The sequence below is a fragment of the Sardina pilchardus genome, chromosome 19 (assembly GCF_963854185.1).
Source record: "Sardina pilchardus chromosome 19, fSarPil1.1, whole genome shotgun sequence".
NCBI lineage: Eukaryota > Metazoa > Chordata > Actinopteri > Clupeiformes > Clupeidae > Sardina > Sardina pilchardus.
Window position 1 is genome coordinate 3,248,908 of NC_085012.1, and position 25,458 is coordinate 3,274,365.

At 45.0% G+C, this 25,458-nt stretch overlaps 1 protein-coding gene across 3 annotated transcripts; it reads right to left on the minus strand.

Moving 5' to 3' along the window:
- Nucleotides 1-1,009: 1,009 nt before the first annotated feature.
- LOC134065766 (murinoglobulin-1-like) lies at nt 1,010-24,609 on the minus strand. 3 transcript variants are annotated; one of them, XM_062520836.1, is made up of 37 exons: nt 24,542-24,609; nt 23,257-23,398; nt 22,946-23,126; nt 22,335-22,379; nt 22,119-22,233; nt 19,958-20,010; nt 18,269-18,289; nt 17,883-18,048; nt 17,511-17,595; nt 16,686-16,806; nt 15,260-15,371; nt 15,044-15,153; nt 13,971-14,138; nt 12,608-12,850; nt 12,310-12,522; nt 10,957-11,106; nt 10,435-10,575; nt 10,250-10,337; nt 9,169-9,304; nt 8,780-9,005; nt 7,666-7,792; nt 7,224-7,345; nt 7,053-7,104; nt 6,840-6,923; nt 5,632-5,808; nt 4,835-4,910; nt 4,389-4,545; nt 4,209-4,289; nt 3,920-4,070; nt 2,846-3,036; nt 2,525-2,740; nt 2,291-2,424; nt 2,106-2,196; nt 1,952-2,020; nt 1,741-1,846; nt 1,441-1,479; nt 1,010-1,222 (listed from the first exon to the last, which is right to left on the minus strand). In XM_062520836.1, the coding sequence occupies exons 2-37, from the start codon at nt 23,337-23,339 to the stop codon at nt 1,212-1,214; spliced, it is 4,341 nt and encodes a 1,446-aa protein (XP_062376820.1). In that variant the 5' UTR covers nt 23,340-23,398; nt 24,542-24,609; the 3' UTR covers nt 1,010-1,211. The 3 variants fall into 3 exon arrangements, with proteins under 3 accessions (XP_062376820.1, XP_062376821.1, XP_062376822.1); XM_062520837.1 differs by lacking the exons at nt 22,946-23,126; nt 23,257-23,398; nt 24,542-24,609 and adding an exon at nt 22,750-22,766; XM_062520838.1 differs by lacking the exons at nt 1,010-1,222; nt 1,441-1,479; nt 1,741-1,846; ... (4 more) ...; nt 2,846-3,036; nt 24,542-24,609 and adding an exon at nt 3,400-3,500 and having other exon boundaries at nt 23,257-23,513.
- Between the last annotated feature and the right edge of the window lie 849 nt (nt 24,610-25,458).

The following is a 25,458-nucleotide window of genomic DNA, read 5'->3' on the forward strand; positions in this document are numbered from 1 at the left end:
TGGACAACGTTTTTGTGGTGCAAATATATCACTCTGTTGAACGCATATGGTTTTGAGAAGAAAAACACTTTACTTTCGTGACCCCAGAAACCTGCTGAAGAAAATAGTCCGGCATCAAAAACGATCAAAAACCGGCTGGATCTCGGCTCACAGGACGCTGTCGGGGGGTAAGTCAGTGCTGATGCACAACGTTGCTGACAGGGAACCCATATAACTTCGTGTCTTAAAACCCGAACTATCCCTTTAAGCAATATAGCACGAGTGGGAGTGGGTTGTTGCTGGATATTCCCACGGGTGTTGTTCGGCCGTAGCCACGAGACCAAAGACCACAGTGTGCCTTTAATGCTTCCGTTTTCTTGCTCATCCCCACCCTGTCATTCTACTACTTTATACATTCTTCAGTCCAAATGCAGCACCAGAGGCCAGGGGGCTTTATCCAATCACATTCAGTCCTCTGATTAGTTTGAGGGTCTTGACCAAGAGCCCTCGCGTCTCATACACTGTAGAATGTTCAGGGGACCTACGAGATGTAACTGAATAAGACTGTTGTATCCAGTTGATAGTCTCAGTAATGTAAATAATATAAGAATGTTGTGTCCAGTTGATAGTCTCAGTAATGTGAATAATATAACTACATGAGAATGTTGTGTCCAGTTGATAGTCTCAGTAATGTAAATAATATAAGAATGTTGTGTCCAGTTGATAGTCTCAGTAATGTAACTAACTAGACCGGTGGGTACAGCAGCAAAGCTACTGGATTTACAACCTCTAGAGAATGATCCAACGGTCAAGTGTGGTGGCCCTAAAATGTCTCCTCCGTAGTCGGGTTTACCCTGACGGTCGTATGGTGGCTCTGATGACCCCACTGGGCCCTGATTGATCCATAAATGACAATGCTCCTCGTTTCTTTCAGAAATGAAAGATGCTGAGCTCTACAAGTAGTAATATTGTTTTCATACATATTCACTCAACTGATAATCCTCCAAACATTATGAAAATAAGACAAATCTTAGGATTGCAGTATTTATTACAGATATAAAATCAGAAACCTTGTGTGGTCACACATTAGCAAGTTAAATGGCATATACAATCAGAAATCTTGTGTGGTCACACATTAGCAAGTTAACACGTTAGCAAGTTAACATCACACATTAGCAAGTTACATTTTTAAAATGTCAAAATAAAAGAACTTCCATTTGATGACCTCTTCCTTAGCTGTTCCCTGTGGCAGAAAACAAAACACACACATTACATATCGTTTTGGGACCTGCTGTGGTAGAACACAAAACACACACATTATATATACAGTACATACATTACTCACACATTACATATAGTTTTGGGACACACACATTACATATCGTTTTGGAACCTCCTGGTTACACATTATATATAGTTTTGGTGTGTTTGTTCCCAAGAGGACTCAGCACACCAACTGACCTGCACAAGGGGAGGAGTACTCAGCCTCAGCCTGGTCACCTGAGAGGGAGCGAGGGAGAGAGAAAAGAGAGAAAGAGGGAGAGAGAAAAGAGAGAGAAAGAGGAGATTTAATTGGTCAGGGGCGTCTAGCACTGCTGTATCCATGGTATCGTATTATGCATGTAATGCTGGTCTATAAGGGATCTTACTCATAGACACACACACACACACACACACACACACACACACACACACACACACACACACACACACACACTCACACTCACACTCACACACACACACATATATCTATGATCTTACTGGTCTCGTAGTAGTCGTAGACCTTGACCACTGCTGGCATCAGGTTGGTCACTGCGAGATCTTGTTGGAGTACCAGTTGGTAGTCGACAGGTGTATCCTTTGGAACCTGTTTAGAAATGAAAAAGAAACACATCCGATTGACAGAGGAAGTAAGTACCGTATGTTTCAATGAACACCAAGATTCTTACAGACTGGCAGAGCTGATTCTCACCTCGGACAAATACACAAGGATGTGGTCATCTTTCTGGTCGACTCGGTCCACAAATATGCTGCCCTGAAGCTGTTAAAACACCACTTCCATCAGATACAGTATGGATTGTCCACACAGACCAACAGACCACACAGACTTGAGATGGACAACTTACTCTTTCAACTGAGGCAGAGTCAGCACTGAACCCTGATAAGATCTTCACGTCTATGATAGCCATGTTCGTGCTCTCCTGTGGTCCATTATACCTGCACAAGAGAGGACGCAGAACTGACTGAACTGGTCTGACAATGTCAGTTATCATTCAGAAAACAGACACAGGCAGGGCCCGGCATTACATACAGGACTTTGATGTTTAGGATGAAGATCTGCCCATTGGCCTTGTTGCACTCCCCCTCAGTCAGAGGCTTGGCTTGAGCTTCAATGCTCAAGGATGAGAGCTTAGTGGGAGTGGGGATGTTGTAGAAAAGTGCGACCTGTTACAGAAGAGGGTTTAGACGTGAGGAAATGTCACTAACAGAATATCCATCACCAATAGTTTAGAAAGAAAGTAGAAGTGAGATCCTTTCCACCCACCCCAACAGAAGCGCATGCAGAGCCCTTCACTTCTACGCTGTACCTCCCAGGAACGTCCCGCAGCGCTTTCTCCTGGTACAGTAATGTGTTGTGCTGGTTCACATCAAACTGGTGTTTGTCGCCCCCTGCAGACTGCACAGTCACTGTGCTGGAGCCTTGTGGGCTGAAGACCTTGGTGGCGTACAGAGCCAGAGCCTGCAGAGCTACCACTGTATCCTGGAGGAGCACAGCCAACCGTCAGCATGGGCAAACACACACACACACACACACACACACACACACAAACAGAAGACCCTTAAAAATGAAAGGTGTGTGGTGCACCTGTGTGGAAGAGAAGCCTCCATATGGATTTTGCTGCTTCACCAGCCAGTTGACAATCCTGGAGGCATAACCCAAGTCTTCAGTGGTCAGTGTGGGTTTGGTGAGAACTGCCAACAGCACATAAGAACTCGTCTCCACCGCTAGAGAGTCACCTCGCTCTGATGAGGACTCCGACCAGTGCAGCAGACTCCCTAAGAACACAAGAGATGAGATGACCAGTGCAGCAGACTCCCTAACACCGTGTCCTAATTGTAAGCGACTGCGCGACTGTCGGATAGTTTGTGTCCACATTGTATCCGTTAACATTCTTTAATGAACCTTTGTTACGTCGTGAAGAAGTTAATGTCAAGGCGGCGCGACGCGACTAAAATAGAAACGGACAGCGCGACAAAACAGGGTTGAAGAAGTCGCGTAGCAAAGCAACTTATCGCGTTCGGTCGCATCGCATTCAGTCAGGACATTCCAATTAGAAATACAGCGATGGAATTGATTTTGTCGCACGCATTCGGTCGTGTCGCTTGCAGTTAGGACACGGTGTAAGAACACACACAAGAGACCAGTGCAGCAGACTCCCTAAGAACACAAGAGATGAGATGACCAGTGCAGCAGACTCGCTAAGAACACAAGAGATGAGATGACCAGTGCAGCAGACTCGCTAAGAACACAAGAACCTCATGAGATCAAGGGGGGAGGTGGAAGTGGTGCATGTCTAAGGCTGTTCAGGCACTCTGTAATGGGCCCTACCGCCAGAGGCAGGTGCATGTCTAAGGCTGTTCAGGCACTCTGTAATGGGCCCTACCGCCAGAGGCAGGTGCATGTCTAAGGCTGTTCAGGCACTCTGTAATGGGCCCTACCGCCAGAGGCAGGTGCATGTCTAAGGCTGTTCAGGCACTCTGTAATGGGCCCTACCGCCAGAGGCAGGTGCATGTCTAAGGCTGTTCAGGCACTCTGTAATGGGCCCTACCGCCAGAGGCAGGTGCATGTCTAAGGCTGTTCAGGCACTCTGTAATGGGCCCTACCGCCAGAGGCAGGTGCATGTCTAAGGCTGTTCAGGCACTCTGTAATGGGCCCTACCGCCAGAGGTCGCTCTACTGTCCAAATGTAGCAGCAGCTCAGCGCGGAGGTTCTCTTCTCCAGCAAGGCTGAAGGTGTAGGCCAGCAGTGCAGTGGTGTAGGTGTTGGAGCGATCTCTGCTGGAGGACTTCAGGAACCTCATTGTTTCTAGCTGAAGACAAAAAGTAGATTTGTTTTGGTCAAAGGTTACACCTCCAATGATTGTCTGAACATGACTAGAAAGTCATACCGCCTTTTACCAGACATGGAAAAGATAAAGCATCTGAATGAGCTCAACAGATGTACGTACCGTAACATTCGTAGGCATGTTCAGTTCAAACATTCCTGCAGTGATGTAGGCTGTTATTGTTACATCATCGTTTACACCCCCCTATAAAACAATGACAAACCTTGATCATCACTGAAAACCCACCATCCATCCCAAAGGAGTATGTTGATTAGTTCCATAGCATCATCGTACAGGTCATACCTTCATTCTGTTGTTGAAGAGTTTCCCCTGCATATTGAAAACACCATCTGGTCGACGGTTTTCTCCAAGCCAAGAGATGGCAGTCGTTATAACATTTGGATCAATGTAGACAAAGGACCTCGCTTTTTCAAACGACCTCACCACAAAAGCAGTAAGCCTGGGAGAAGAGATGAACACAACCTTGAGTTTGCTTCTGTCCCGAATTAGGCTGTTGTGAACTGGTACTTGTTTTTCACAGTTCACACGTATTTCTAGGCAGACCAAACTGCGTGGGAATTGAGCAGATAGCTCCCTCAGGTGTTTCTTCTGGCTATTTCGAGCTATTTTCCTTTTAGGCTATCGAAACGAACTAAAGGCTGTTTTCAGTGTGAAAACACCCTTAAACTCGAAGGCCAAGGCCTATGGTCTGCAGGCGTCTGTTACATTGTAAACCAGGGTTGACTCACCATGTGTTTCCGTCTCCTCTTCCAAACGTGCTGAAGGCTCCATTAGGGTGTTTGTAGTTCAGTTGCCTCTGGTATCCTGTTGATTATAACCATATTACTCGTTATTATGTTCCTCATTTATTTTACTCAAGATTTTTTTACTGCAAAATGAATTGCCTTAAATATTAAGGTATTTTTTTATTTTATTTTTTTTTAGCTAAGTTCCACAAAGACAGAATGTTCTTCTGTTACAGAAAAATATTTTTCGAGGCACGTGTGATTTGTGGTGATTCCATAATGTTTGCCAGGGGTTGTAGAAAGGCAGCTAAAACTCAAATGACCACTCGTTACAACAGAGGTATGCAGAAGTATTGACCACTCGTTACAACAGAGGTATGCAGAAGTATTGACCACTCGTTACAACAGAGGTATGCAGAAGAACAACTCAAATGACCACTCGTTACAACAGAGGTATGCAGCAGAGCATCCTCCGAAGCAGGTGTGCTTACAGCAACCAGAAGACCATTCCGGGTTCCTGTCAGCTGAGAACAGGAAACTGAGGCCACAATTCATACAGGCTCATCAAAATTGGACAGCAGATTGGAAGATTGGAAAAACTAAGTTTGGTCTGATAAGTCTCGATTTCTGCTACGAAGCATTTACATGCCATTTACATCATGCGTAGCACACAGAACTCAAAAGTTAGAGGTGACTTGTTGTGGGAATGATACAAAGCTCAGGGGTTCACTATCGAGATGGATACGTATAATGAACATAGATATCTGCACATCACGGTCAAAAGGAATAGGACATCTCACCACTCTTGAGAAAATTGGTGGCCTTCTCCTTAATGCCAGCCGTGAGCTGCCCAGTGTTGTGCAGATACTGCAGAATGTAGATATTTGGGGAGAGGACGGCCATGTTTTGCTCCCCACAACCATAAGGCATCCGCAGGAGGCTGTCAATGTTCTTCAGAGCGCGACCCAGGATGTCTCCTACAGGAGGGATGGAGTGTTGGACAAACATGGATAGATAGGGTTTCAGCACTGATCTATAAAGAATACCTATTCATATTCTTTATAGATCAGTGGGTTTCAGCAGTCAACCAGTCAAACATGGATAGGGTTTCAGCAGTCAACCAGTCAACATGGATAGGGTTTCAGCAGTCAATCAGTCAAACATGGATAGGGTTTCAGCAGTCAACCAGTCAAACATGGATAGGGTTTCAGCAGTCAATCAGTCAAACATGGATAGGGTTTCAGCAGTCAACCAGTCAATTTAAGGTTCTCCGCTGTGCTGCCCTACAAAGGCTAAGAGCAGTATCAGCAAAAATGGCAAACTGAGAAAAACAGCTTTTTGTGTTTTTCTTACATCAAGTATAAGCATAAAATTATATTCAACAACAAAGGGTATCATTAGATAGATCAAAGTGAGCTGAATATTAAACAATTAGTTTTTTGACATTCATGCAAAATTTGGTAATGTTATAGGCTATACTGCGCTTTGCCTTTGCATTACTGCTTATACTTGCATGGCCATTCAATAACATTTTGCAGTAAGTGTAGCAAGTGATCATAATCACTCAGTTTTTATATTAATTGAGGAGGTATTTACTACATTTTTAGTGAAGATATGCTTCTTGATGCCTTATCAATGGCATAACTCTGTCATTTATACACATTTATGTAAAAATAGAACAAAGGCAAGTGAAACCAAGGCAGAATGCAGTAATGGCAAAGGCAAGTGAAACCAAGGCAGAATGCAGTAATGGCAAGTGAAATCAATGCAATTTATGTGGATACTGCAATCTGCCTTGGTTTCACTCCACTTTTCTGTACAAACTGCAAACTAAAAATGCAAATTAATCTAAGAAATGTATTAGGTAGCCATATGAAATTTTAACAGATCGAAGAGCAGATCCGGCACTTCTTATTAGTGCAAAAAAAAAAAATTGGAAAAAGTGCAGATACTGCTCTTAGCCTTTGTAGGGCAGTGTGCATATGAAGCTGTATGTGACTTTTGGTACCTAGCACAGAAACGGAGGCTCTGGCTGATCCCTGAATTACATCCTGTGGGAGTTTCAGCTCCTGCTCCTCCGTCAAAGCGCCCCCTGTGGGAACAGCAGGGAATTGAGCTGAGGGCCAAGCAGGCCAATTGCCTGTGGTCTTATATGAACAAAGGTCTAGTCAGAATGAAGGACACAACATGTGAACTATAGATACAGAAGATGAAAGATCACCCTTAGGACATAACAGCCAACTGAAACTTTCAGCCTTCTCGGTTCCTTCAGCCTTAGAGAAGAGAAGTTAGAGATGTTAGAAGTGTGATTTCAGCTCTAGAGGTTATCTGGAGATTTTCTTGGACTGTTCACTGATGGACTGATCTTGTGCAGGGCTACTGGCAGGCCTACCTTGACCTTGAGGGAGCGTGTGACCGTGTCTATGCGGCCTCTCTCTGGGACGGTCACCACTTCATTACCGCACAGAGTCTGGGACGGATCAGCGGCAGCACTCACAGTCACGCTCATTTCTCCTGCAAGCAAGATTCCCAAGTCATATAAAGTAATAGAAAATACACTTTACAAGTTATAAAGATAGCCAGCTCAGCTGCAGCACTGTCTTATGATGTACTATATGTACAGTATGTATGTATACTTATACTATATGACGTAAGACCTTTTCTTATATGTGGTCTCTATTCAACCATGTCCGGTCTATTATTACCTCTTTTCAATCCATTATTATTAGATGTTTCTTTTGTAGAGAAATGCATCTTTCCCTCACGTTATGCCAACACAGAGAACACATCCCATAATGCCCTACAGAGAACACATCCCATAATGCCCTACTGACCAAGCACAGAGGGCAGCAGCGTCCATCTGAAGGTCCTCCTGCCCCCTGCACACAGACAGGAGGAGTACTGGCCATCAGAGGAGGGGGTCAGCGTGAAGTCTGAGGAAGGCGCTGGAATCACTGTGACCTACCAGAGAGGGACTCGAGTTTAACATGAACTCGAAGCTACCGGGCTTTAACACACACACACACACACACACACACACACACACACACACACACACACGCACACACACACACACAGCTACAAAGTAACATTCGGTCAGAATACATTCAGCTACCAGAAGGTTTAAAGGGATATTCCGCCATTTTTGGAAATACGCTCATTTTCCACCTTCCCTCGAGCAAAACAATCGATATTTACCTTGTTCCCGTTCATCCAGCCATTCTGTGAGTCTGGCGATACAACTTTTAGCTTCAGCCTAGCATAGATCATTGAATCGGATTAGACCATTAGCTTCTCGCCTGCTAGCTTCATGTTTAAAAGTGACTAATATTTCTGGTAATTTTCCCATTTAAAACGTGTGTCCTCTCAAGTTAGAAAGTGCAATAAGACCAACTGAAAATGAACCCTGCCGTTTTTCTAGGCTGATTTGACATGGAACTACATTCTCATCTGGCGTAATAATCAAGGCAACTTGCAGCTACTGGCACTACTACTGCTTGATGTCTATGGGGACTATTTTCAGATGCTGCGTACGATATCACTGCGCCTATGGTACGTTTGCAAGTTGCCTTGATTATTACGCCAGATGAGAGTGTAGTTCCATGTCAAATCAGCCTAGAAAAACGCCAGGTTTCATTTTCAGTTGGTCTTATTGCACTTTCTAACTTGAGAGGAGACGCGTTTTAAATGGGAAAATTATCAGAAATCTTAGTCACTTTTAAACATGAAGCTAGCAGGCGAGAAGCTAATGGTCTAATCCGATTCAGTGATCTATGCTAGGCTGAAGCTAAAAGTTGTATCGCCAGACTCACAGAATGGCTGGATGAACGGGAACAAGGTAAATATCGATTGTTTTGCTCGAGGGGAGGTGGAAAATGAGCGTATTTCCAAAAATGGCGGAATATCCCTTTAAAGTCATTATGGTCAGAGTATGATTCCTTGCAATACCATGATGCACTTGGGCAGGTAGTTGAAGACTGTTGCTTTCAGCTCAAAGGTCTCTCCACGGATGATGGAGTACGGCAGGGAGAGCTCCAGGAAGAAGGGCTGGAAAACGGTGAGCTGAACTGGGGGAGCCAAACCAAAGCCCTGGGGGGATAGGCAGAAGGCCTCAGTCTCCCAGGTGGTGATGGTGTCCGGGACAGTGAGATGGACTTGTGTTTCTCCAGACTCCCTGTGAAAAGACATGTTAGAGCAATGGTTATGGGGTTGGAGACTATTTATTATTTGTATGCATCCTTTAATTAACCAGAGTAGTCATATTGAGACAACAGCCTCTTTTCCAAGGGAACCTTAGTGGCAGAAACATGATCCCCTGATTCCATGTGGCCACTTACCCGACCTCTGCCATGTCCCAGATCCACGTCTCTGGGAAGATTGTACGAACGGTCACACCCACATCTTCCGGCATTGGAGCGCCTGGTCCACCCATTGGTCCGCCGAAGGCCACGCCATAGGCCACCTCCGGATACCCTGGTAAGGAGGAACAGATTCATACAACATGTGCATAGGCCACCTCCGGATACCCTGTTACGCAGGAACAGATTCATACAACATGTGCATAGGCCACCTCCGGATACCCTTTTACGCAGGAACAGATTCATACAACATGTGCATAGGCCAAGCCATAGGCCACCTCCGGATACCCTGGTAAGGAGGAACAGATTCATACAACATGTGCAGCAGGTTCCGGAGGTAACTGCACTCTCTCCTCCCTCCCCAGTCTTAGACCCCTCCCCCTCACAAACATGTCAGGGTGCCAGTGCCCATTACGGTTAGACCCCTCCCCCTCACCAACATGTCAGGGTGCCAGTGCTCATTACGATTAGACCCCTCCCCCTCACAATCATGTCAGGGTGCCAGTGCTCATTACGATTAAGCCCCCAGCGTCAGCAGCAGAGGTTTGAATCTGTGGTAATGAAGGGTAGAGTGCTGACCAAATCCTTTACGTATGTTGTTTCATCATACATTATTGTTACATTACATACATTATGTCTCTATTACAAGTTCATTTACCATAACATTGATTTCGTAAAGGTATATTAAGGTGAAAATCATAAATGCGTAGTGTACCTTTGATTGTGTACCTTCTTGTTATGTACAGAGAGGTTATAACCTAGATCTGCAGGAAGCAAATTGCCTGGCTTTGTGTTCCGGTAGCATTATGGATCTTGCAGCGCTGAGCAGATCTGGCTGAGTGTAATAATCCAGACAGAGTTAGGCCTTGGGTTAGGGTCAGGGTCAGGCCTCGGGTTAGGGTTAGGGTCAGGCCTTACTCTAACTTCAGCCAGATCTGGAACCAGCTCTGGAACAAGTCCAATGCGCCCACTGATTTAACGCTAACGGAACACAAAGCGAAGCAATTTGTTTCCTTCAGATACAAGTCTTGCTATCATCTGTCTGTACACTTTGTCTTACCGAATCCCTTGTGGTACGTCTCCCCCCGGTACAGTAGGCAGTCTGGTGCCCGTAAAACCAGATTAGTTGCAGCCTTCAGCCCCAATCTCTAAAACAGACACAAATACAGATAGAGTCCTGCTTCATGCGCATTATGAACATTAGGCTATGGACTTATTCTGTGTTCGAGTGTTTCATTCTCAGACCTGGAAAACCGCAAAGGCATCAGTGTCAGAGCGTCGCGGAGGATAGTATGGAGATCGCCGAGGTCTCACTTTTAGACACTCCACTGGATCTTCAACTTCATAATCAACAAATGAGTCCATCCGGGGCAACAGATCAAAAACCTAGAGGGACAGAACCACATAATTATTGCCCCTCTCCTCTCTTCAGGCAGTAATGGGCAGTAAGACATACGGGCATCCGAGACCCTGCCCCCTTTGTGTCAGATCTATAATGTCAGATCTATAACGTCAGATCTATAACGTCTCATCTATAATGTCACATCTATAACGTCACATCTATAACGTCAGATCTATAATGTCACATCTATAATCTATGTCATATCTATAATATATGATGTCACATCTATGTCACATCTATAATGTCACATCTATAATCTATAACGTCACATATATAATGTCAGATCTATAATCTATAATGTCACATCTATAATATCACATCTATAATCTATAATGTCACATCTATAATATTGTCGTGCTGGTAACCTTCTCAGCGTTCAGGCGCTTGTCTGGCTCCAGGATGAAGATGCTCTGATCTACAGCACTGAGGCCACAGAGGGAGCTGGGCGGAGCAGTCAGCTGCAGGGTGTTCTGCTCTCCTGGGACCGACGTAGGAGGGGAGAACTGCACCGCCACCTGTGCAGACCACAGCATACGACCAACATCAATCAAAGAGCAACAGCATACAACCAGCTACAATCACAGAGCAACAGCATATGACCAGCTACAATCAAAGAGCAACAACATGAGACCAGCTACAATCAAAGAGCAACAGCATACGACCAGCTACAATCACAGAGCAACAGCATACGACCAGCTACAATCACAGAGCAACATCATGAGACCAGCTACAATCACAGAGCAACATCATGAGACCAGCTACAATCACAGAGCAACAGCATACGACCAGCTACAATCACAGAGCAACATCATGAGACCAGCTACAATCACAGAGCAACAGCATACGACCAGCTACAATCACAGAGCAACATCATGAGACCAGCTACAATCAAAGAGCAACAGCATACGACCAGCTACAATCACAGAGCAACATCATGAGACCAGCTACAATCAAAGAGCAACAGCAAGAGACCAGCTACAATCACAGAGCAACAGCATACGACCAGCTACAATCACAGAGCAACATCATGAGACCAGCTACAATCACAGAGCAACAGCATACGACCAGCTACAATCACAGAGCAACATCATGAGACCAGCTACAATCAAAGAGCAACAGCAAGAGACCAGCTAGAGCAACAGCAAGAGACCAGCTACAATCACAGAGCAACAGCATGAGACCAGCTACAATCAAAGAGCAACAGCAAGAGACCAGCTACAATCACAGAGCAACAGCATGAGACCAGCTACAATCACAGAGCAACAGCATGAGACCAGCTAGAGCAACAGCATGAGACCAGCTACAATCAAAGAGCAACAGAGGAAGATAAAGAGAACACCTTACACACCCTTGATCTAGTGTGCTACCATGACAACATCATGCTCTACTGTGATAACCATGACAACATCATGCTGTAGTGCGCTAACATTCATATCCATGCTGTAGTGCGCTACCATGACAACATCATGCTGTAGTGCGCTAACATTCATATCCATGCTGTAGTGCGCTACCATGACAACATCATGCTGTAGTGCGCTAACATTCATATCCATGCTGTAGTGCGCTACCATGACAACATCATGCTGTAGTGCACTACCATGACAACATCATGCTATAGTGCGCTACCATGACAACATCATGCTGTAGTGCGCTACCATGACAACATCATGCTGTAGTGCGCTACCATGACAACATCATGCTGTAGTGCCGTACTGTACCTTGCTTATGAAGCACTTCTCCGTTGAGAAGGTTTTGCTATCAGCCAGCACGATCTCACTGGGTAAGACGCTGTAGGCCAGCACCTGCACTGAGGGGGCCATCTCTGCTCTGACAGACAGCTGGAATGCCACGGAGCCCTGGGCTACTGGGGGAGAGCCCCTAACTGAAGCTCCAGCAACGCCATGATGAACAATCTGGCCTCTGGACATCACCTGCAACAAACAAGCAAACTTAACCATATCTGGCCAAAGAAAGAATTCAGATGCTTGGTTGGAATGGAACCTGTAATCCACATACCAAATAAATGACATCCACAGAGTCTGTGTTGAAAGACTCCCCAGTAAAGGTGTATTTAATGGTGATGGGGACGTCTTTGCCACACTGAAGAGGATCCTCTATTTCGGTAATGGCCAGAGAGCTGGATGAGGCTGAGTGTGCAGACGCCGGTTTAATTCTGGACACAGACTTTGATGCCGACTCATAGTACGGAGTGCGATACGGTCTGAATGAGTCCCTCTCAGCGTCTGGAGTTAGGCTGGCCTGCAGGGAAGAGGGGCGTTAGAGAGGAGGAGGGGCGTTAGTGTCTGGAGTCAAACTACACTAGCGCTAGTTTGTGTACTATATACACACTGCACAGTCCCACACGCCTAGACTCAAATACACTAGCATTAGCTTGTGCACAACCTACACATAACATGCTCACATACAGACACTACACATAACACACTCACATACAGACAGACACTACACATAACACACTCACATACAGACACTACACATAACACACTCACATACAGACAGACACTACACATAACACACTCACATACAGACACTACACATAACACATACAGTAACACACTCACATACAGACACTACACATAACACACTCACATACAGACAGACACTACACATAACACATACAGTAACACACTCACATACAGACACTACACATAACACACTCACATACAGACACGTGTAGCTTGTAAGAGAGGGACACCAGTGCAACTCAGCTGTCTTCTCTCATGTTTAGAATAGAATAGAATAGAATAGAATATATACTTTTTTGATCCCGCGAGGGAAATTCAGTTCTCTGCATTTAACCCAATTTAACCGAATTAGTGAACACACAGCACACAGTGAACACACAGTGAGGTGAATCACACAACCCAGAGCAGTGAGCTGCCTGCCCAACCAGCGGCGCTCGGGGAGCAGTGAGGGGTTAGGTGCCTTGCTCAAGGGCACTTCAGCCGTGGTGGATTGGTCGGGGATCGAACCGGCAACCCTCCGGTTACAAGCCCGATGCGCTAACCAGTACACCACGGCTGCCCACAATAACACACTCACATACAGACACTTGTAGCTTGTAAGAGAGGGACACCAGTGCAACTCAGCTGTCTTCTCTCATGTTTATTTACTTAATTAAAGGCATAGATATATTATATATCTATGAATTAAAGGGTGCAAAACATCCTTTTAAGTCAAAGAAGGCATGTGAGTTGCACCGTTGGTTCTCTGCCTCTCTCACATGATCTGTCCTGCCTGGTTGCTCCAGATCGTTGTTAAACTGCAGAAGCGCAGAGAGCCTTCCTTTGTCCACTAGGTGTAGCTATTGTGCAGTACATTTACTGATTTGACCACAAGACTCCAGTGAGCAGCTTACAAAGAGCTCGAAGTCTCCAGGGAAAGGAGCCGTGTTGAGAGAGAACTGGGCCGCTCCAGCAGAGTCTGTGGTCAGGTTCAGCAGAAGCTCTGCGCTCCATCTCGGACCTTTGAACAGATGGACCGTCCTCCCAGCGATGCCGGTGTCATTGTAATGGGTCACTTGGATCTGTAGAGCGGAGACACAGTGAGACATTAAGGGCCTTTCCGCTGGGCTCAGGGTCCGCAAATGACCCTCATATGACCCTCAAATGACCCTCATATGACCCTCAAATGACCCTCATATGACCCTCATATAGCTGATCAGACAAGACAACTGGCTGAATCTCCTTCTTTCTATGGCATCCTGTACAGTCGAGTCCAAATGCAGTACGTTTACGAATGCTCATTTCTAGCCAACGGAGTAACAGTATTAAGCGCTAACTTGACATTTCTCCATCTCCTCTGCCACAGAAGCCACATTGTCACGTTATGCCCTGAAGAGTTTACACCGTTTTGTGACTGAAACAACAGATCTGGGCAAATGTCATCAGCATTATTAATAGGCATATATTGTAGTAAGATGATATTTATGCACATAAGTTGATTATAACACTCTCCCATATCTTTTATAACTTGGACTGCAGTATTTTGAGGTGTCAATAGCACGTTTACATATACACTTTTAATCCGACCAGAAACAGAATAACGACTCAATCAGAATAAAATGCCTGATCCAATTAGAATCTCAAGGTGGTGTGGAGGTGGAGTATTCCATTCTTATTCTGACTGAATAGTCATGTGCAGTATATGGTCAATTCGATTACCTGCTGTATCTTCCCAAGGAAGAGCAACAACAACGGCTATATTCTGATCAAAAATTCTAAAGAGCTTGAGAGCACCTGATCGAAAGAGAACGTACTCTGTGTAAACAGACAGCGCGAACATTTCAATCAGAATAGTTCAATCGTAATGGGGGGGAAAAGAAAAAAGAATGTATAAGATGGCTATTGTTAAATAGCCTATACTGAATCCTCCACAGACACTCAGTCTATGTGTGGTAGATGTGTTTGCAGAGAAAACCTTTTCACCTACCTTGCCCTCCATAACTGCCCCATCCTCAATTACGCTTGGTGTATCAACAAAGGACAGTTTCCCAAGAGAGAAGTCCAAATCGATGTTTTTGGCCTCAGACCGACTGATGCCTGAGGACAAAATAAAGTCATAATACATTACATTACATTCAGCAGACACTATTTTGTCAATATGCAGCTTTGGTGGACAGCGTTCAAAAGGGTTCCTTTAGCTCACCTGTTCCTTCTTCCACCACCGAGGCCTTGAATATTAGGGCTTCTCTCAACAAGTCTTGTTGTGTAAATGTTGCCATGTTGAAGACATAACAGCCACAGCCAGACGCATCCATCTGTGGGAATGAAACAAGCACAGTTCCAGTTACACACTCCACCAAACTGCATGATGTCAGCCTCAGGATGTGCTTTCAGGGTATCTGCACTTTTCTTAAAGGAATAGTTTGGTATTTTACACTTTAAGCCCGTTTTCTGTATTGCCTAGCATGAAAACGAGTGTTAGACACCGACATTTCGACGATTGAGCCTGTTTGTGGAATTTGGCAGCTTTAGAATGGAGCTCTGTGTGGCTTTAACATTGCTCGCTTTGTGCATGGTCTATTCTGTCCTTAAAACACCCCTAAACGTTTTTAAAAATGTGCAGCTCACCGAGTGGTTACTGGTCTTCAACAATCTTCTATAGCAAGTCTATACCGAACTTTTACCAGTTTTACCCCATTCTTCCATAATGCTATTAGTGCTAGCAGCTGGGCATGGCTCATACTGCACATGAATCCATGAGCCCATCTACAAGGTTATGCGCTTAGGTTGGAAAGTCTGAATATACTGTAAGCTAAACAACATATATTCATCTCATTCTTCTTCAGATCAAATGTAATGCCTGCCCTTACACGATTCAAAATATAAAGACATTTCAAGGTCTTAAAGAGGACATAGAATTGATGAATCGAGTATTGCATGTTCTCTGACGTTAAAATACAGTAGTATATATTCAACTTTGATTTATAAAAAATAAACTCAATTGCAATTTTACAAGCCCAGTTAAAACCTTACAGTATATTTCGGCTGGGTATTGAAATGGTCCGTTTGACTAAAAGGCGCTCTGTTTAGCAACCCCAATAGCTTTGCGATATTTGACATCACAAGTAGGGTTTGTTCTTTGTTCTTTGTAGGCCGATACGCGTTGGTGTTTTTTTTAATGCTTATAGCCCAACTATAAAGATTTTGGATATTTTTTTGGAAACCTGTGTGCCTGGACCTGGATTTTTTCCTTTTGATGTTTATGCTTTGTACTAATTTGATTTTCATATGGAGGAGGGCACAACCATGCCTCATGTTCATGATACAGTAGCTCTTTGGTTATGAACAACCTCTTCTAATTCATCAGTCTATCAGTCTTCTTGGCCATTTAATCCCTGTTACAACTTCATTCGAAATGCCACAATTTTGTGTGCTTTTGTCTAGGCAAACATAACAAATGTTATTTTACATTATAAAGTTAATTTAGTTTATACCAAAGTCAATGTTTTTGATACTTAAATCATTTTGAGACATCATCTACATTTAGTAATTTAGGATCGCAACAGCAATATAGCCAAAAGAGTGAATAATTATGATGTTGATAACTTAGTCTGAAAGTATATCCTTACCTCCACCAGTTCCTCCGCACATACTGGTTGTGTGGGATCATTGATTCCGAATCCTCCACCATCAGCCTCTCGACACAGCGACAGCGTAGCCTTCCCTGGCACAGGCGCTCCAAACGTGTACCTGAGAACAGGGACAACAAGGTCACACAGGGACAACAAGGTCACACAGCACAACGCTTAAAGGCTACAAGGTCACACAGCACAACGCTTAAAGGCTACAAGGTCACACAGCACAACGCAACGCTTAAAGGCTACAAGGTCACACAGCACAACGCAACGCTTAAAGGCTACAAGGTCACACAGCACAAGGCTTAAAGGCTACAAGGTCTTGAAAGAGTCAATCATATCCTAATGGGTCTGTAGAATCATGCTAACCAACCAATTAACTATCAGACAGGTGAAAACACAACCATCTTCAGCTGCAGCTGTACTGTAAGACGGGTGAAAACAAATTCCTGAGGATCCGCTACAGATCCCGCTACAGATCCCAGAGGTGTGCTACAGATTCCAGAGTTAAACTACAGATCCCAGAGTTAAACTACAGATCCCAGACAGAGTTAACAGATTCCAGAGTTAAACTACAGATCCCAGAGTTAAACTACAGATCCCAGACAGAGTTAACAGATTCCAGAGTTAAACTACAGATCCCAGAGTTAAACTACAGATCCCAGAGGTGAACTACAGATTCCAGAGGTGAACTACAGATTCCAGAGTTAAACCACAGATCCCAGAGTTAAACTACAGATCCCAGAGTTAAACTACAGATCCCAGAGCTAATAGTCCCTATGTCACTTCCAGAGAATGACCCGTCCCCATGTCACTTACTTGGCGCACGCTTGCAGTCGGATCTCTGGTGCTCCCACACTCACTGACTCTGGACTGTTGAGAGTCACGTCAAACTTGGGCAAAACTGAAAGGAGGAAGAGGCGCCATGGTAACAAATTATTATCCTAAACGTGCCAGATTGGCTTTCCACTACCCTTAAACATTCTAAAAACTCTCTCACCACTTTTTAGTGAAAATGTCAGGGACTCTATTGCATAGATTTGGTGGCAGTTTTCCAACCTGTCCTCTAAATACAAGGATGACTCTAGAGCAGTGGGATGTCAACGCTACCGCGACCAGCACGGGACACACGTCACACTACATGTGGATCAGTGATCACGCCACGCTAGCAATCAACAACAACAAGCGTACCATATTTCTTCACTTGAAACTGGTGCGAGCCTCGGCTCCGCTCTGCGACCACAGACAGCGTGTAGTAGCCCTGGGGAGCCTCGGCGTTTAGCGCGTGAGACAGCTGCACTAGCTTGCGCTCCGACGACACATTCAGCCACTGGCCAATGATGTTGCCACGCCGATCCTGAAACACAGACAGAGTTTCATCAAATTCTAATATTAATTTAATAAAGTGTATTTTCAGTGGAATATGATACATGACTATACTATTAATCTACAGAATAATTCACAGAAAGAAGCACGCATGGTCAAGAGCATCTTCACAGACGAAGATGCAGGAATTGGCCGTGTGGGGGAGTCAAAATGAAGGCAATAAGAATGCTCAAACAGCGTTAGGTACATACCTCCAGGGTCACCAGGCTGTACTGTGGAGAGGGAAGAGACATTAACCATTAGTGCTTTACAATGGTGCTTTGGAAACACAGAGACCAGAATATTTGGAACGGATGGCGACTTCATAGAAGCAGTGCACGGAAATGCTCGGAGCCCTCCTGACAGGTACAGTTACCATGACCTACCAGTAGAGGGGGCCACAAACATTCAGTTTACATGTTGAGTCATGCCTCAGAAACAGAGGGCCAAACTCCCCAATAGGAGCAAAAACAAATCCCAGAACAAATGTAATTTCATATTTAAAAGTCAAAAGTGGAATATGGTCAGAATGTGTAAATAAGAACATCAGAAACATGCATGTATAGAAAAACCCAGAGTTCTGCGTGTATAGAAATACCCAAAGCAAAAGTGAGATTTCATTATTTCTTTATTTCAATTCTTTGTTAGGCTAAATGATGACACATCATTTTACTGTAGCCTACCATTTACGGCCGTTTGCTATTCAGTTGTATTGAATTGCATGTTCTATGCATGTTCTATGCATGTTCTATGCATGTTCTTACTCTAAGAATACGCCCCCACTGGGAATGGCAGATGGTTAAGAATATTAGCATAGGCTACTAGAAGGCTCCTACTTAATTCACAAGATGTTTACTAAATCATGCAATAGCAAGTCATGTCAATAAAGAGTGTGCTGTATGGAGGATGTGCTACAGCCTGAGTCTTCCAGTCATTACACACACTTTTATTTTGACGGCTGCTCAAGTGAGAGGATGTCTTACACACACTTTTATTTTGACGGCTGCACGAGTGAGAGGATCGGTGTTTCTCAAAGTCAAGAGCGCGTCCTTGATAGAATGCTTTCTTTCGAGTCGGGTGCTAGAGAGACAAGGCTACACACCTTCCCAGTACCCTCCCCAGCCGTCAAGATCACATGTAATGGAACAGCCTAGCGAGTGTGGAAGTGCACACCGGTTCCGGCTGCGCGCTTCATTTGAACCGTGGAAATTGTGCTGCTTTTACAGGAGTTCCGACAACTGTGCAGCTGCACTTTCCTCTCAATAAACTTTTTTGAGTAGCCTACAGTATTTCCACATTCGACTTGGTCTTCACATCCGTAGTTTATAATTATGTTAGTGTCAATGGAAAGTTATACCGGTAATTGGCAACGGCAATGGTGCCTTGTTTAACTTGTACAAATTTCGCATTGGGCGAAGTTCAGAGATAAATTAATAGCAAAAGTCTATCACAACTTATTCATACACATTGACATATGCATTTATGATGAATATGCACAATAACTTGATATAAATGCCTGAGCAAATATACGATTACATTAATACAACACTTGAGAAATCGTATTTAGCCTACATTAACACGCACTGCTTCTTTGCATCTACTTTCCATCTCCCCCTCCCTCTTTTTTTTTAATCACACGTCAGATCATTTCTTATCGTCCATACGCAAAAGATTGTGGGTTATTTTTTCACGCCGAGGATCCATCGATGCATCCTCCGAAATTCTCAGAACGAAGGACTCAGTACTTCATAGAATTTTAAAGCATCCTTTACTTTGGAACAGTGCTTGACGAGATTTGATGACGTAACGTCCTTGAAAAAGTGGCTTGGAAGGTCCAATCCTTGACTTTTAGAAACACCCGATGTCTACACACACACTTGAGAGGATGTCAGAACACTCACCTTCTGCTGCAGGGGAATGAACTCCGTATCCATGGTAACCACTCTGAAATGCACTGCGAGTGAGAAGCAGAGTGAGAATCAGAGCTGGGACTGCTGGAACCATCTGGGCCGGGTTTCCCAGATTCGTTAAGAAGCCCTTAAGTGCTAAGAACTTCTTAGGAGAGTTCCTAAGAAGTTCTTAGCTCTTAAAGGAATACGCCACCCAAAAATGAAATTAAGCTAGTCTCGGTCACCCCCAGAGTTAGAACAGTGAAAAAAACCCGGTTAAAATCCGTCCGGGCATTCTCCTGCTTTGGGAGCAGCGATTTTAGCTTTAGCTTAGCACAGTTGCTGTAGATGAAGGGTGTCAGTGAGCACGTTATCCAAAAAAGTGACCGAGACGTCTACATTTTTTTCTAAATATATCTTGGGAGCCGTGTGTTCAAAACGAGTACAAATCATAATGCAAAATCGAACGAGACTATTACCTGGGTAGATCTTTACTTGGAACTATATTCAGCCTCATCGCCGGCGAAGCACCGCTAGCTAGGGGCAAAGTTCTCACGTAGCAGTCTTGTAAACTCCCAACTTCTAGATTCGACTGGAACTTCACGGGATGGGATTCAAGTGGTGCTACGTGAGAACTTTGCGCCTAGCTAGCGGTGAATGCCCGGACGGATTTTAACCGGGTTTTTTTCACTGTTCTAACTCTGGGGGTGACCGAGACTAGCTTAATTTCATTTTTGGGTGGCGTATTCCTTTAAGAGCTTCTTAACAAATCTGGGAAAGCCGGCTCAGGATGTTTTCAACAACCCACTGCAGCCACATGCAGACCTGCAAGCGATTGGACACACCTGTTTGTGTGTGTGTGGTGAGGGGTGATGTGTGTGGTGAGAGTGAGTGTGTGTGTGTGTGTGTGTGTGTGTGTGTGTGTGTGTGTGTGTGTGTGTGAGGGTGTATGTGTGTGTGTGTGTGTGTGTGTGGTGAGGGGTGATGTGTGTGGTGAGAGTGTGTGTGTGAGTGTGTGTGTGTGGATAGGACTGGACTCACCTGTTTGTGTGTGTTTGTGTGGATAGGACTGGACTCACCTGTTTGTGTGTGTGTGGTGAGTGTGTGTGTGTGTGTGTGGATAGGACTGGACTCACCTGTTTGTGTGTGTGTGGTGAGTGTGTGTGTGTGTGTGTGTGTGTGTGTGTGTGTGTGGATAGGACTGGACTCACTTGTTTGTGTGGTGAGGGGTGATGTGTGTGGTGCAGAGGTGGAAAGTAACTAAATACATTTACTCAAAATACAGTATTGAGTAGCTTTTTTGTGTATTTTGGATTTTTTTAGTAGTTTTAAAAATGGTTTTACTTGATTACATTTTGAGTGAAGTATTGTACTTGTATTGTACAGTTACTTGAGTAAAAAAAAGAAAAGAAGAAAAAAGTGAATCGTCAGAACTACTAAGGTGACAATGATCAGCATGTCCTTCAATAGGGCATGAAGTGGTCCACTAGCGATGCTCAACTAAATAAACAAAAGATTGCCTACTTCATGAATTGTTGTGCAGGTGGACTATACTTGTAGGCCTACCATTTTGAGCTTTAGCAAGGGAGAGTGAGAGTGACCTTAGATAGTCTTTATTAGCCTATTTATAAACAAAAAGGCAAACTTCACATTTTGTCTGACATTCATTTTGACATTTCATTTGGACATTGAAATATTCAAGTAAAATAAAATATGCATACATAAGCAGAAATAGCACCTACTTTCTCACTACTATTAGTATTTACCCTCATGTGCCTGACCGTTCCAGTTTTAAAAAGAAGAACTTTAGTGTGATTTTTCATATAGATCTCCATTTCTCAAGGTCATGGAGTAGCCAAAGACAATCGGTATTACAATTGGTATTACCTAGCAATTGAGCCGCCTTAGCTGCCTTCCTAAACGAAAAAAAGTAACTAAGTAACTTTTACTTAAAGTACATTTTTAATGAACTACTTTTTACTTTTACTTGAGTATATTTTCAGATGGGTATTGTAACTTGTACTTGAGTACATGTAATATTTCAGCAAAGTATTGGTACTTTTACTTGAGTACAATATTTTAGTACTTTTTACACCTCTGGTGTGGTGAGAGTGTGTGTGTGTGTGTGTGTGTGTGTGTGTGTGTGTGTGTGTGTGTGCAGGGCTGGCCTCACCTGTTTGGCCGGGGCTGTATATGGGCTTATCTGACTGGATGAAGGTCACCGGATCAGGTTTTGGCCTGAACTTCACCCGGCTCTCTGAAGTCCAGTGGGACGTCCGGCCCTGGACCTCTACTCTGATACTCTGCACAGTGTCCTTATTTACCGCCGGGGCCTGTCCAACACCAGAGGAAACACACACACACACACACACACACGTCAGTACTGGACCTCTACTCTGATATTCTGCACAGTGTCCTTATTTACCGCCGGTGCCTGTCCAACACCAGAGGAAACACACACACACACACACACACACACACACACACACACACACACACACACACACGCATCAGTGCTGCTCCACACCAGAGTACACACATGCATGAGAGGTGGGGTCTGTACTATCAAGCGGGGTTACTGGCTTATCTGGGGAACTTCCAGAGTAAGTAGATCCTGTGTGGCTCAGTCTAACTGGTCTTGCACGCACGCACGCACGCACACACGCATGCACGCACGCACGCATGCACACACACAGATAGACACACACACTCATGTTCATTCTCATGTTCAGTCTAACTGTGCTTGCATTTGCACCTGTAGGTGTGGAGGTACCTGTTACCTGCCCTCCAGGTGAGCTATTGACCTGGAAGTGGACGCAGCGGTGGAGCTACTGACCTGGAAGTGGACGCAGCGGTGGAGCTACTGACCTGGAAGTGGACGGACGCAGTGCTGGAGCTACTGACCCGGAAGTGGACGCAGCGGTGGAGCTACTGACCTGGAAGTGGACGCAGCGGTGGAGGTACTGACCTGGAAGTGGACGCAGCGGTGGAGCTACTGACCTGGAAGTGGACGCAGCGGTGGAGGTCGGTGTCGGCGGTCAGCTGGTGCAGCAGCGTGCGGTCCTCTCCGCTGGTCAGGTGGACGGTCATGCGCAGCGTCTCGTTGGGCCGCTGGAGGCTGGCGCACAGCCGGGCGACCGACGCTGACCTTATATGGGCAGGAAAGGTCACCAGGAACGACCTACAGTACAGGATGCAGTGTGTGCTGACCTTATGCAGGCAGGGCTGGTGTGTGTGCAGTGGGTGTGTGTGTGTGTGTGTATAGAGGGGTGTGTGTGTGTGTGTGTGTGTGTGTGTGTGTGTGTACTCACGGCTCTGGTGTTGTTGTGGAGGAGCAGAGAGTGTAGAGGCAGCTCAGCAGCCCTCCAGCAGTCAGGATCCTGGCGACAGCCATTCCTCTGGGAGTCACACACACACACACACACACACACACACCAGCGCTGATCCTCTATACTGAACACACACACACACACACACACACACACACACACACACACACACACACACACACACACACACACACACTTTTAAATCAGTCTGCTGCTGCTACGCTGACGAAGGGAGAGAGGCATCATAGATCCTCAGTGTGATGGACTTCAGTCTCTACACAAACAAACATTTCCCAACATTCCCTATCTGTAGCACCAGTACCAGCGAGCGCCTTCCCTGGGTTCACCAGTAGGCTGCAGTGGAGCGACATCACACCGCACATCTTTGACCAACTCATCCATTCAGGAGAGACCAGGAAATCTCGCGTTCACTAACACGACAGCGTAGCTGTGCATTAGTGCGGCGCATAGCATCAATCCACCTGAGACTGCAGTTAGGGGGTCACGGGAGATCAGCACACAGCCTCCGGTGTGCTTGCGATAAACGTGTGAGTGCTGGTGGGTATTTGTGTTAAGTTTTTTTTTTTTTCACACTTGAAGAATGAATGCAATCATGCCAATCGGATCCCTGTAAGCGTGTTGTCAGATATAATTAGCAGTATGAGATAACGTGGCCTGTGATTGTCCCAAAAAGTGCCAGGATTGTAAAGACATCCAATGCATAACTGGTAGGCTACTGTTTGAAGTCGAGACTCATCAAAGAGATGAACGTCGCTAGTTAGATAACCGGTTGGGTTTAGAATTGTTTGAGATTGCAAACAAACTTGTCCATTCGAATCCTTCCCCCATCCCATCTCAACATGTCCGCGGGGTTTTCGGAGGCCTACGGAGGGCGGTCGAGTTTATTGCGCAGTCTGAGGACACGGTTAACATGCAGGTAGTTCGCTTCTCAAGCCCGGCTGAAAACAACGCAGGCACCACCAATTTTCCCAAACATTTGGACAGTTTTTAAATGTAAATTATAGAGGAAAGAGCTCGTCTGTGGTCTAGATGGATAAATTAATGTTAATGCATCCATTTCATCTACACATCAAAATTGTGAAATCCACAATGTTAATTATTTTATCAAACAGGTTATTTGCCGAGTTTTCCCGAGTGGGCCTAAAGTAGGCTACCTTGGTTTCTGTAGGCTACTATCCCTGATCCGATAGCCTATGAACCTGGCATCGCACCGCGGCTGAGCCTGAAGTTAAACTTGTGTTCTCACCTGTAGCGATTGCTGCGTTGGGAAACGGGACAGCGTCTGCCAAGAGTCAAGTGTTCGGTCCTGAGCTATGTAGCGCCTGCGCCACACTAGAAAAACGGAATGTGGGCGTGTTCAGCAACGTCCTGCTGTGCCTGACTTATTGACTGTGTGATAGCCAAGACCTGAATTCCCTTCACTTGAGAGAGGACGATATGTGAAATGCCAAATGCAGCCATGGGCTGTGAATGTCGAAGATAAGTCCATGCAAATGCGAAAGTTAGCTTAAGTTATGCATGATAAGTGTTATGCCTGAGGGTCTAATTAGTTAACCCATTTTTGACTAAACCCTGTAGGCTACTTCTACATTTTTTCAGTGCGGAACAAACTTGAAATTTAATGTAACAACTATTTTGCCATCTGCGCCATAACACAATCGCGAATTGATAGACCTTTTTTATCCAACAAATAGCTACAAAATAAATGTAATACGTCTGCGCACATGTGTGTGTGTGTGTGTGTGTGTTAGTGTATGTGTGAAGAGGTGATGTGTGTGTGTGTGTGTGGGGGGGGGGGGGGGGGGGGGGGGGGGGGGTCTAGGGGTGATGTGTGTGTGTGTGTGTGTGTGTGTGTGTGTGTAGTAGAACATAATGAATGTCTATAGGTCTAAAATGCAGAGGTGGAGAAGTCCAGCTCCAGAAAGTAAAAGTCCTACTACATACTGTATCCGTGGCAACCCTTCACTTCAACTAGCTGATTCTAACCAGCACAACTCTTCAGCCAGGTAGAGCAGCTAATTTGTGAGATCATCTGTGTTAAGTGCACGGGTAGAACTAGGGTTGGGCATCGAAAACCGGTTCCAAGATGGATCGTACTAACTATCAAACGCCTTCTGAATGCAATGATCTCAGTAGCTCATTTTGTCATCCCCAAAAAACAGG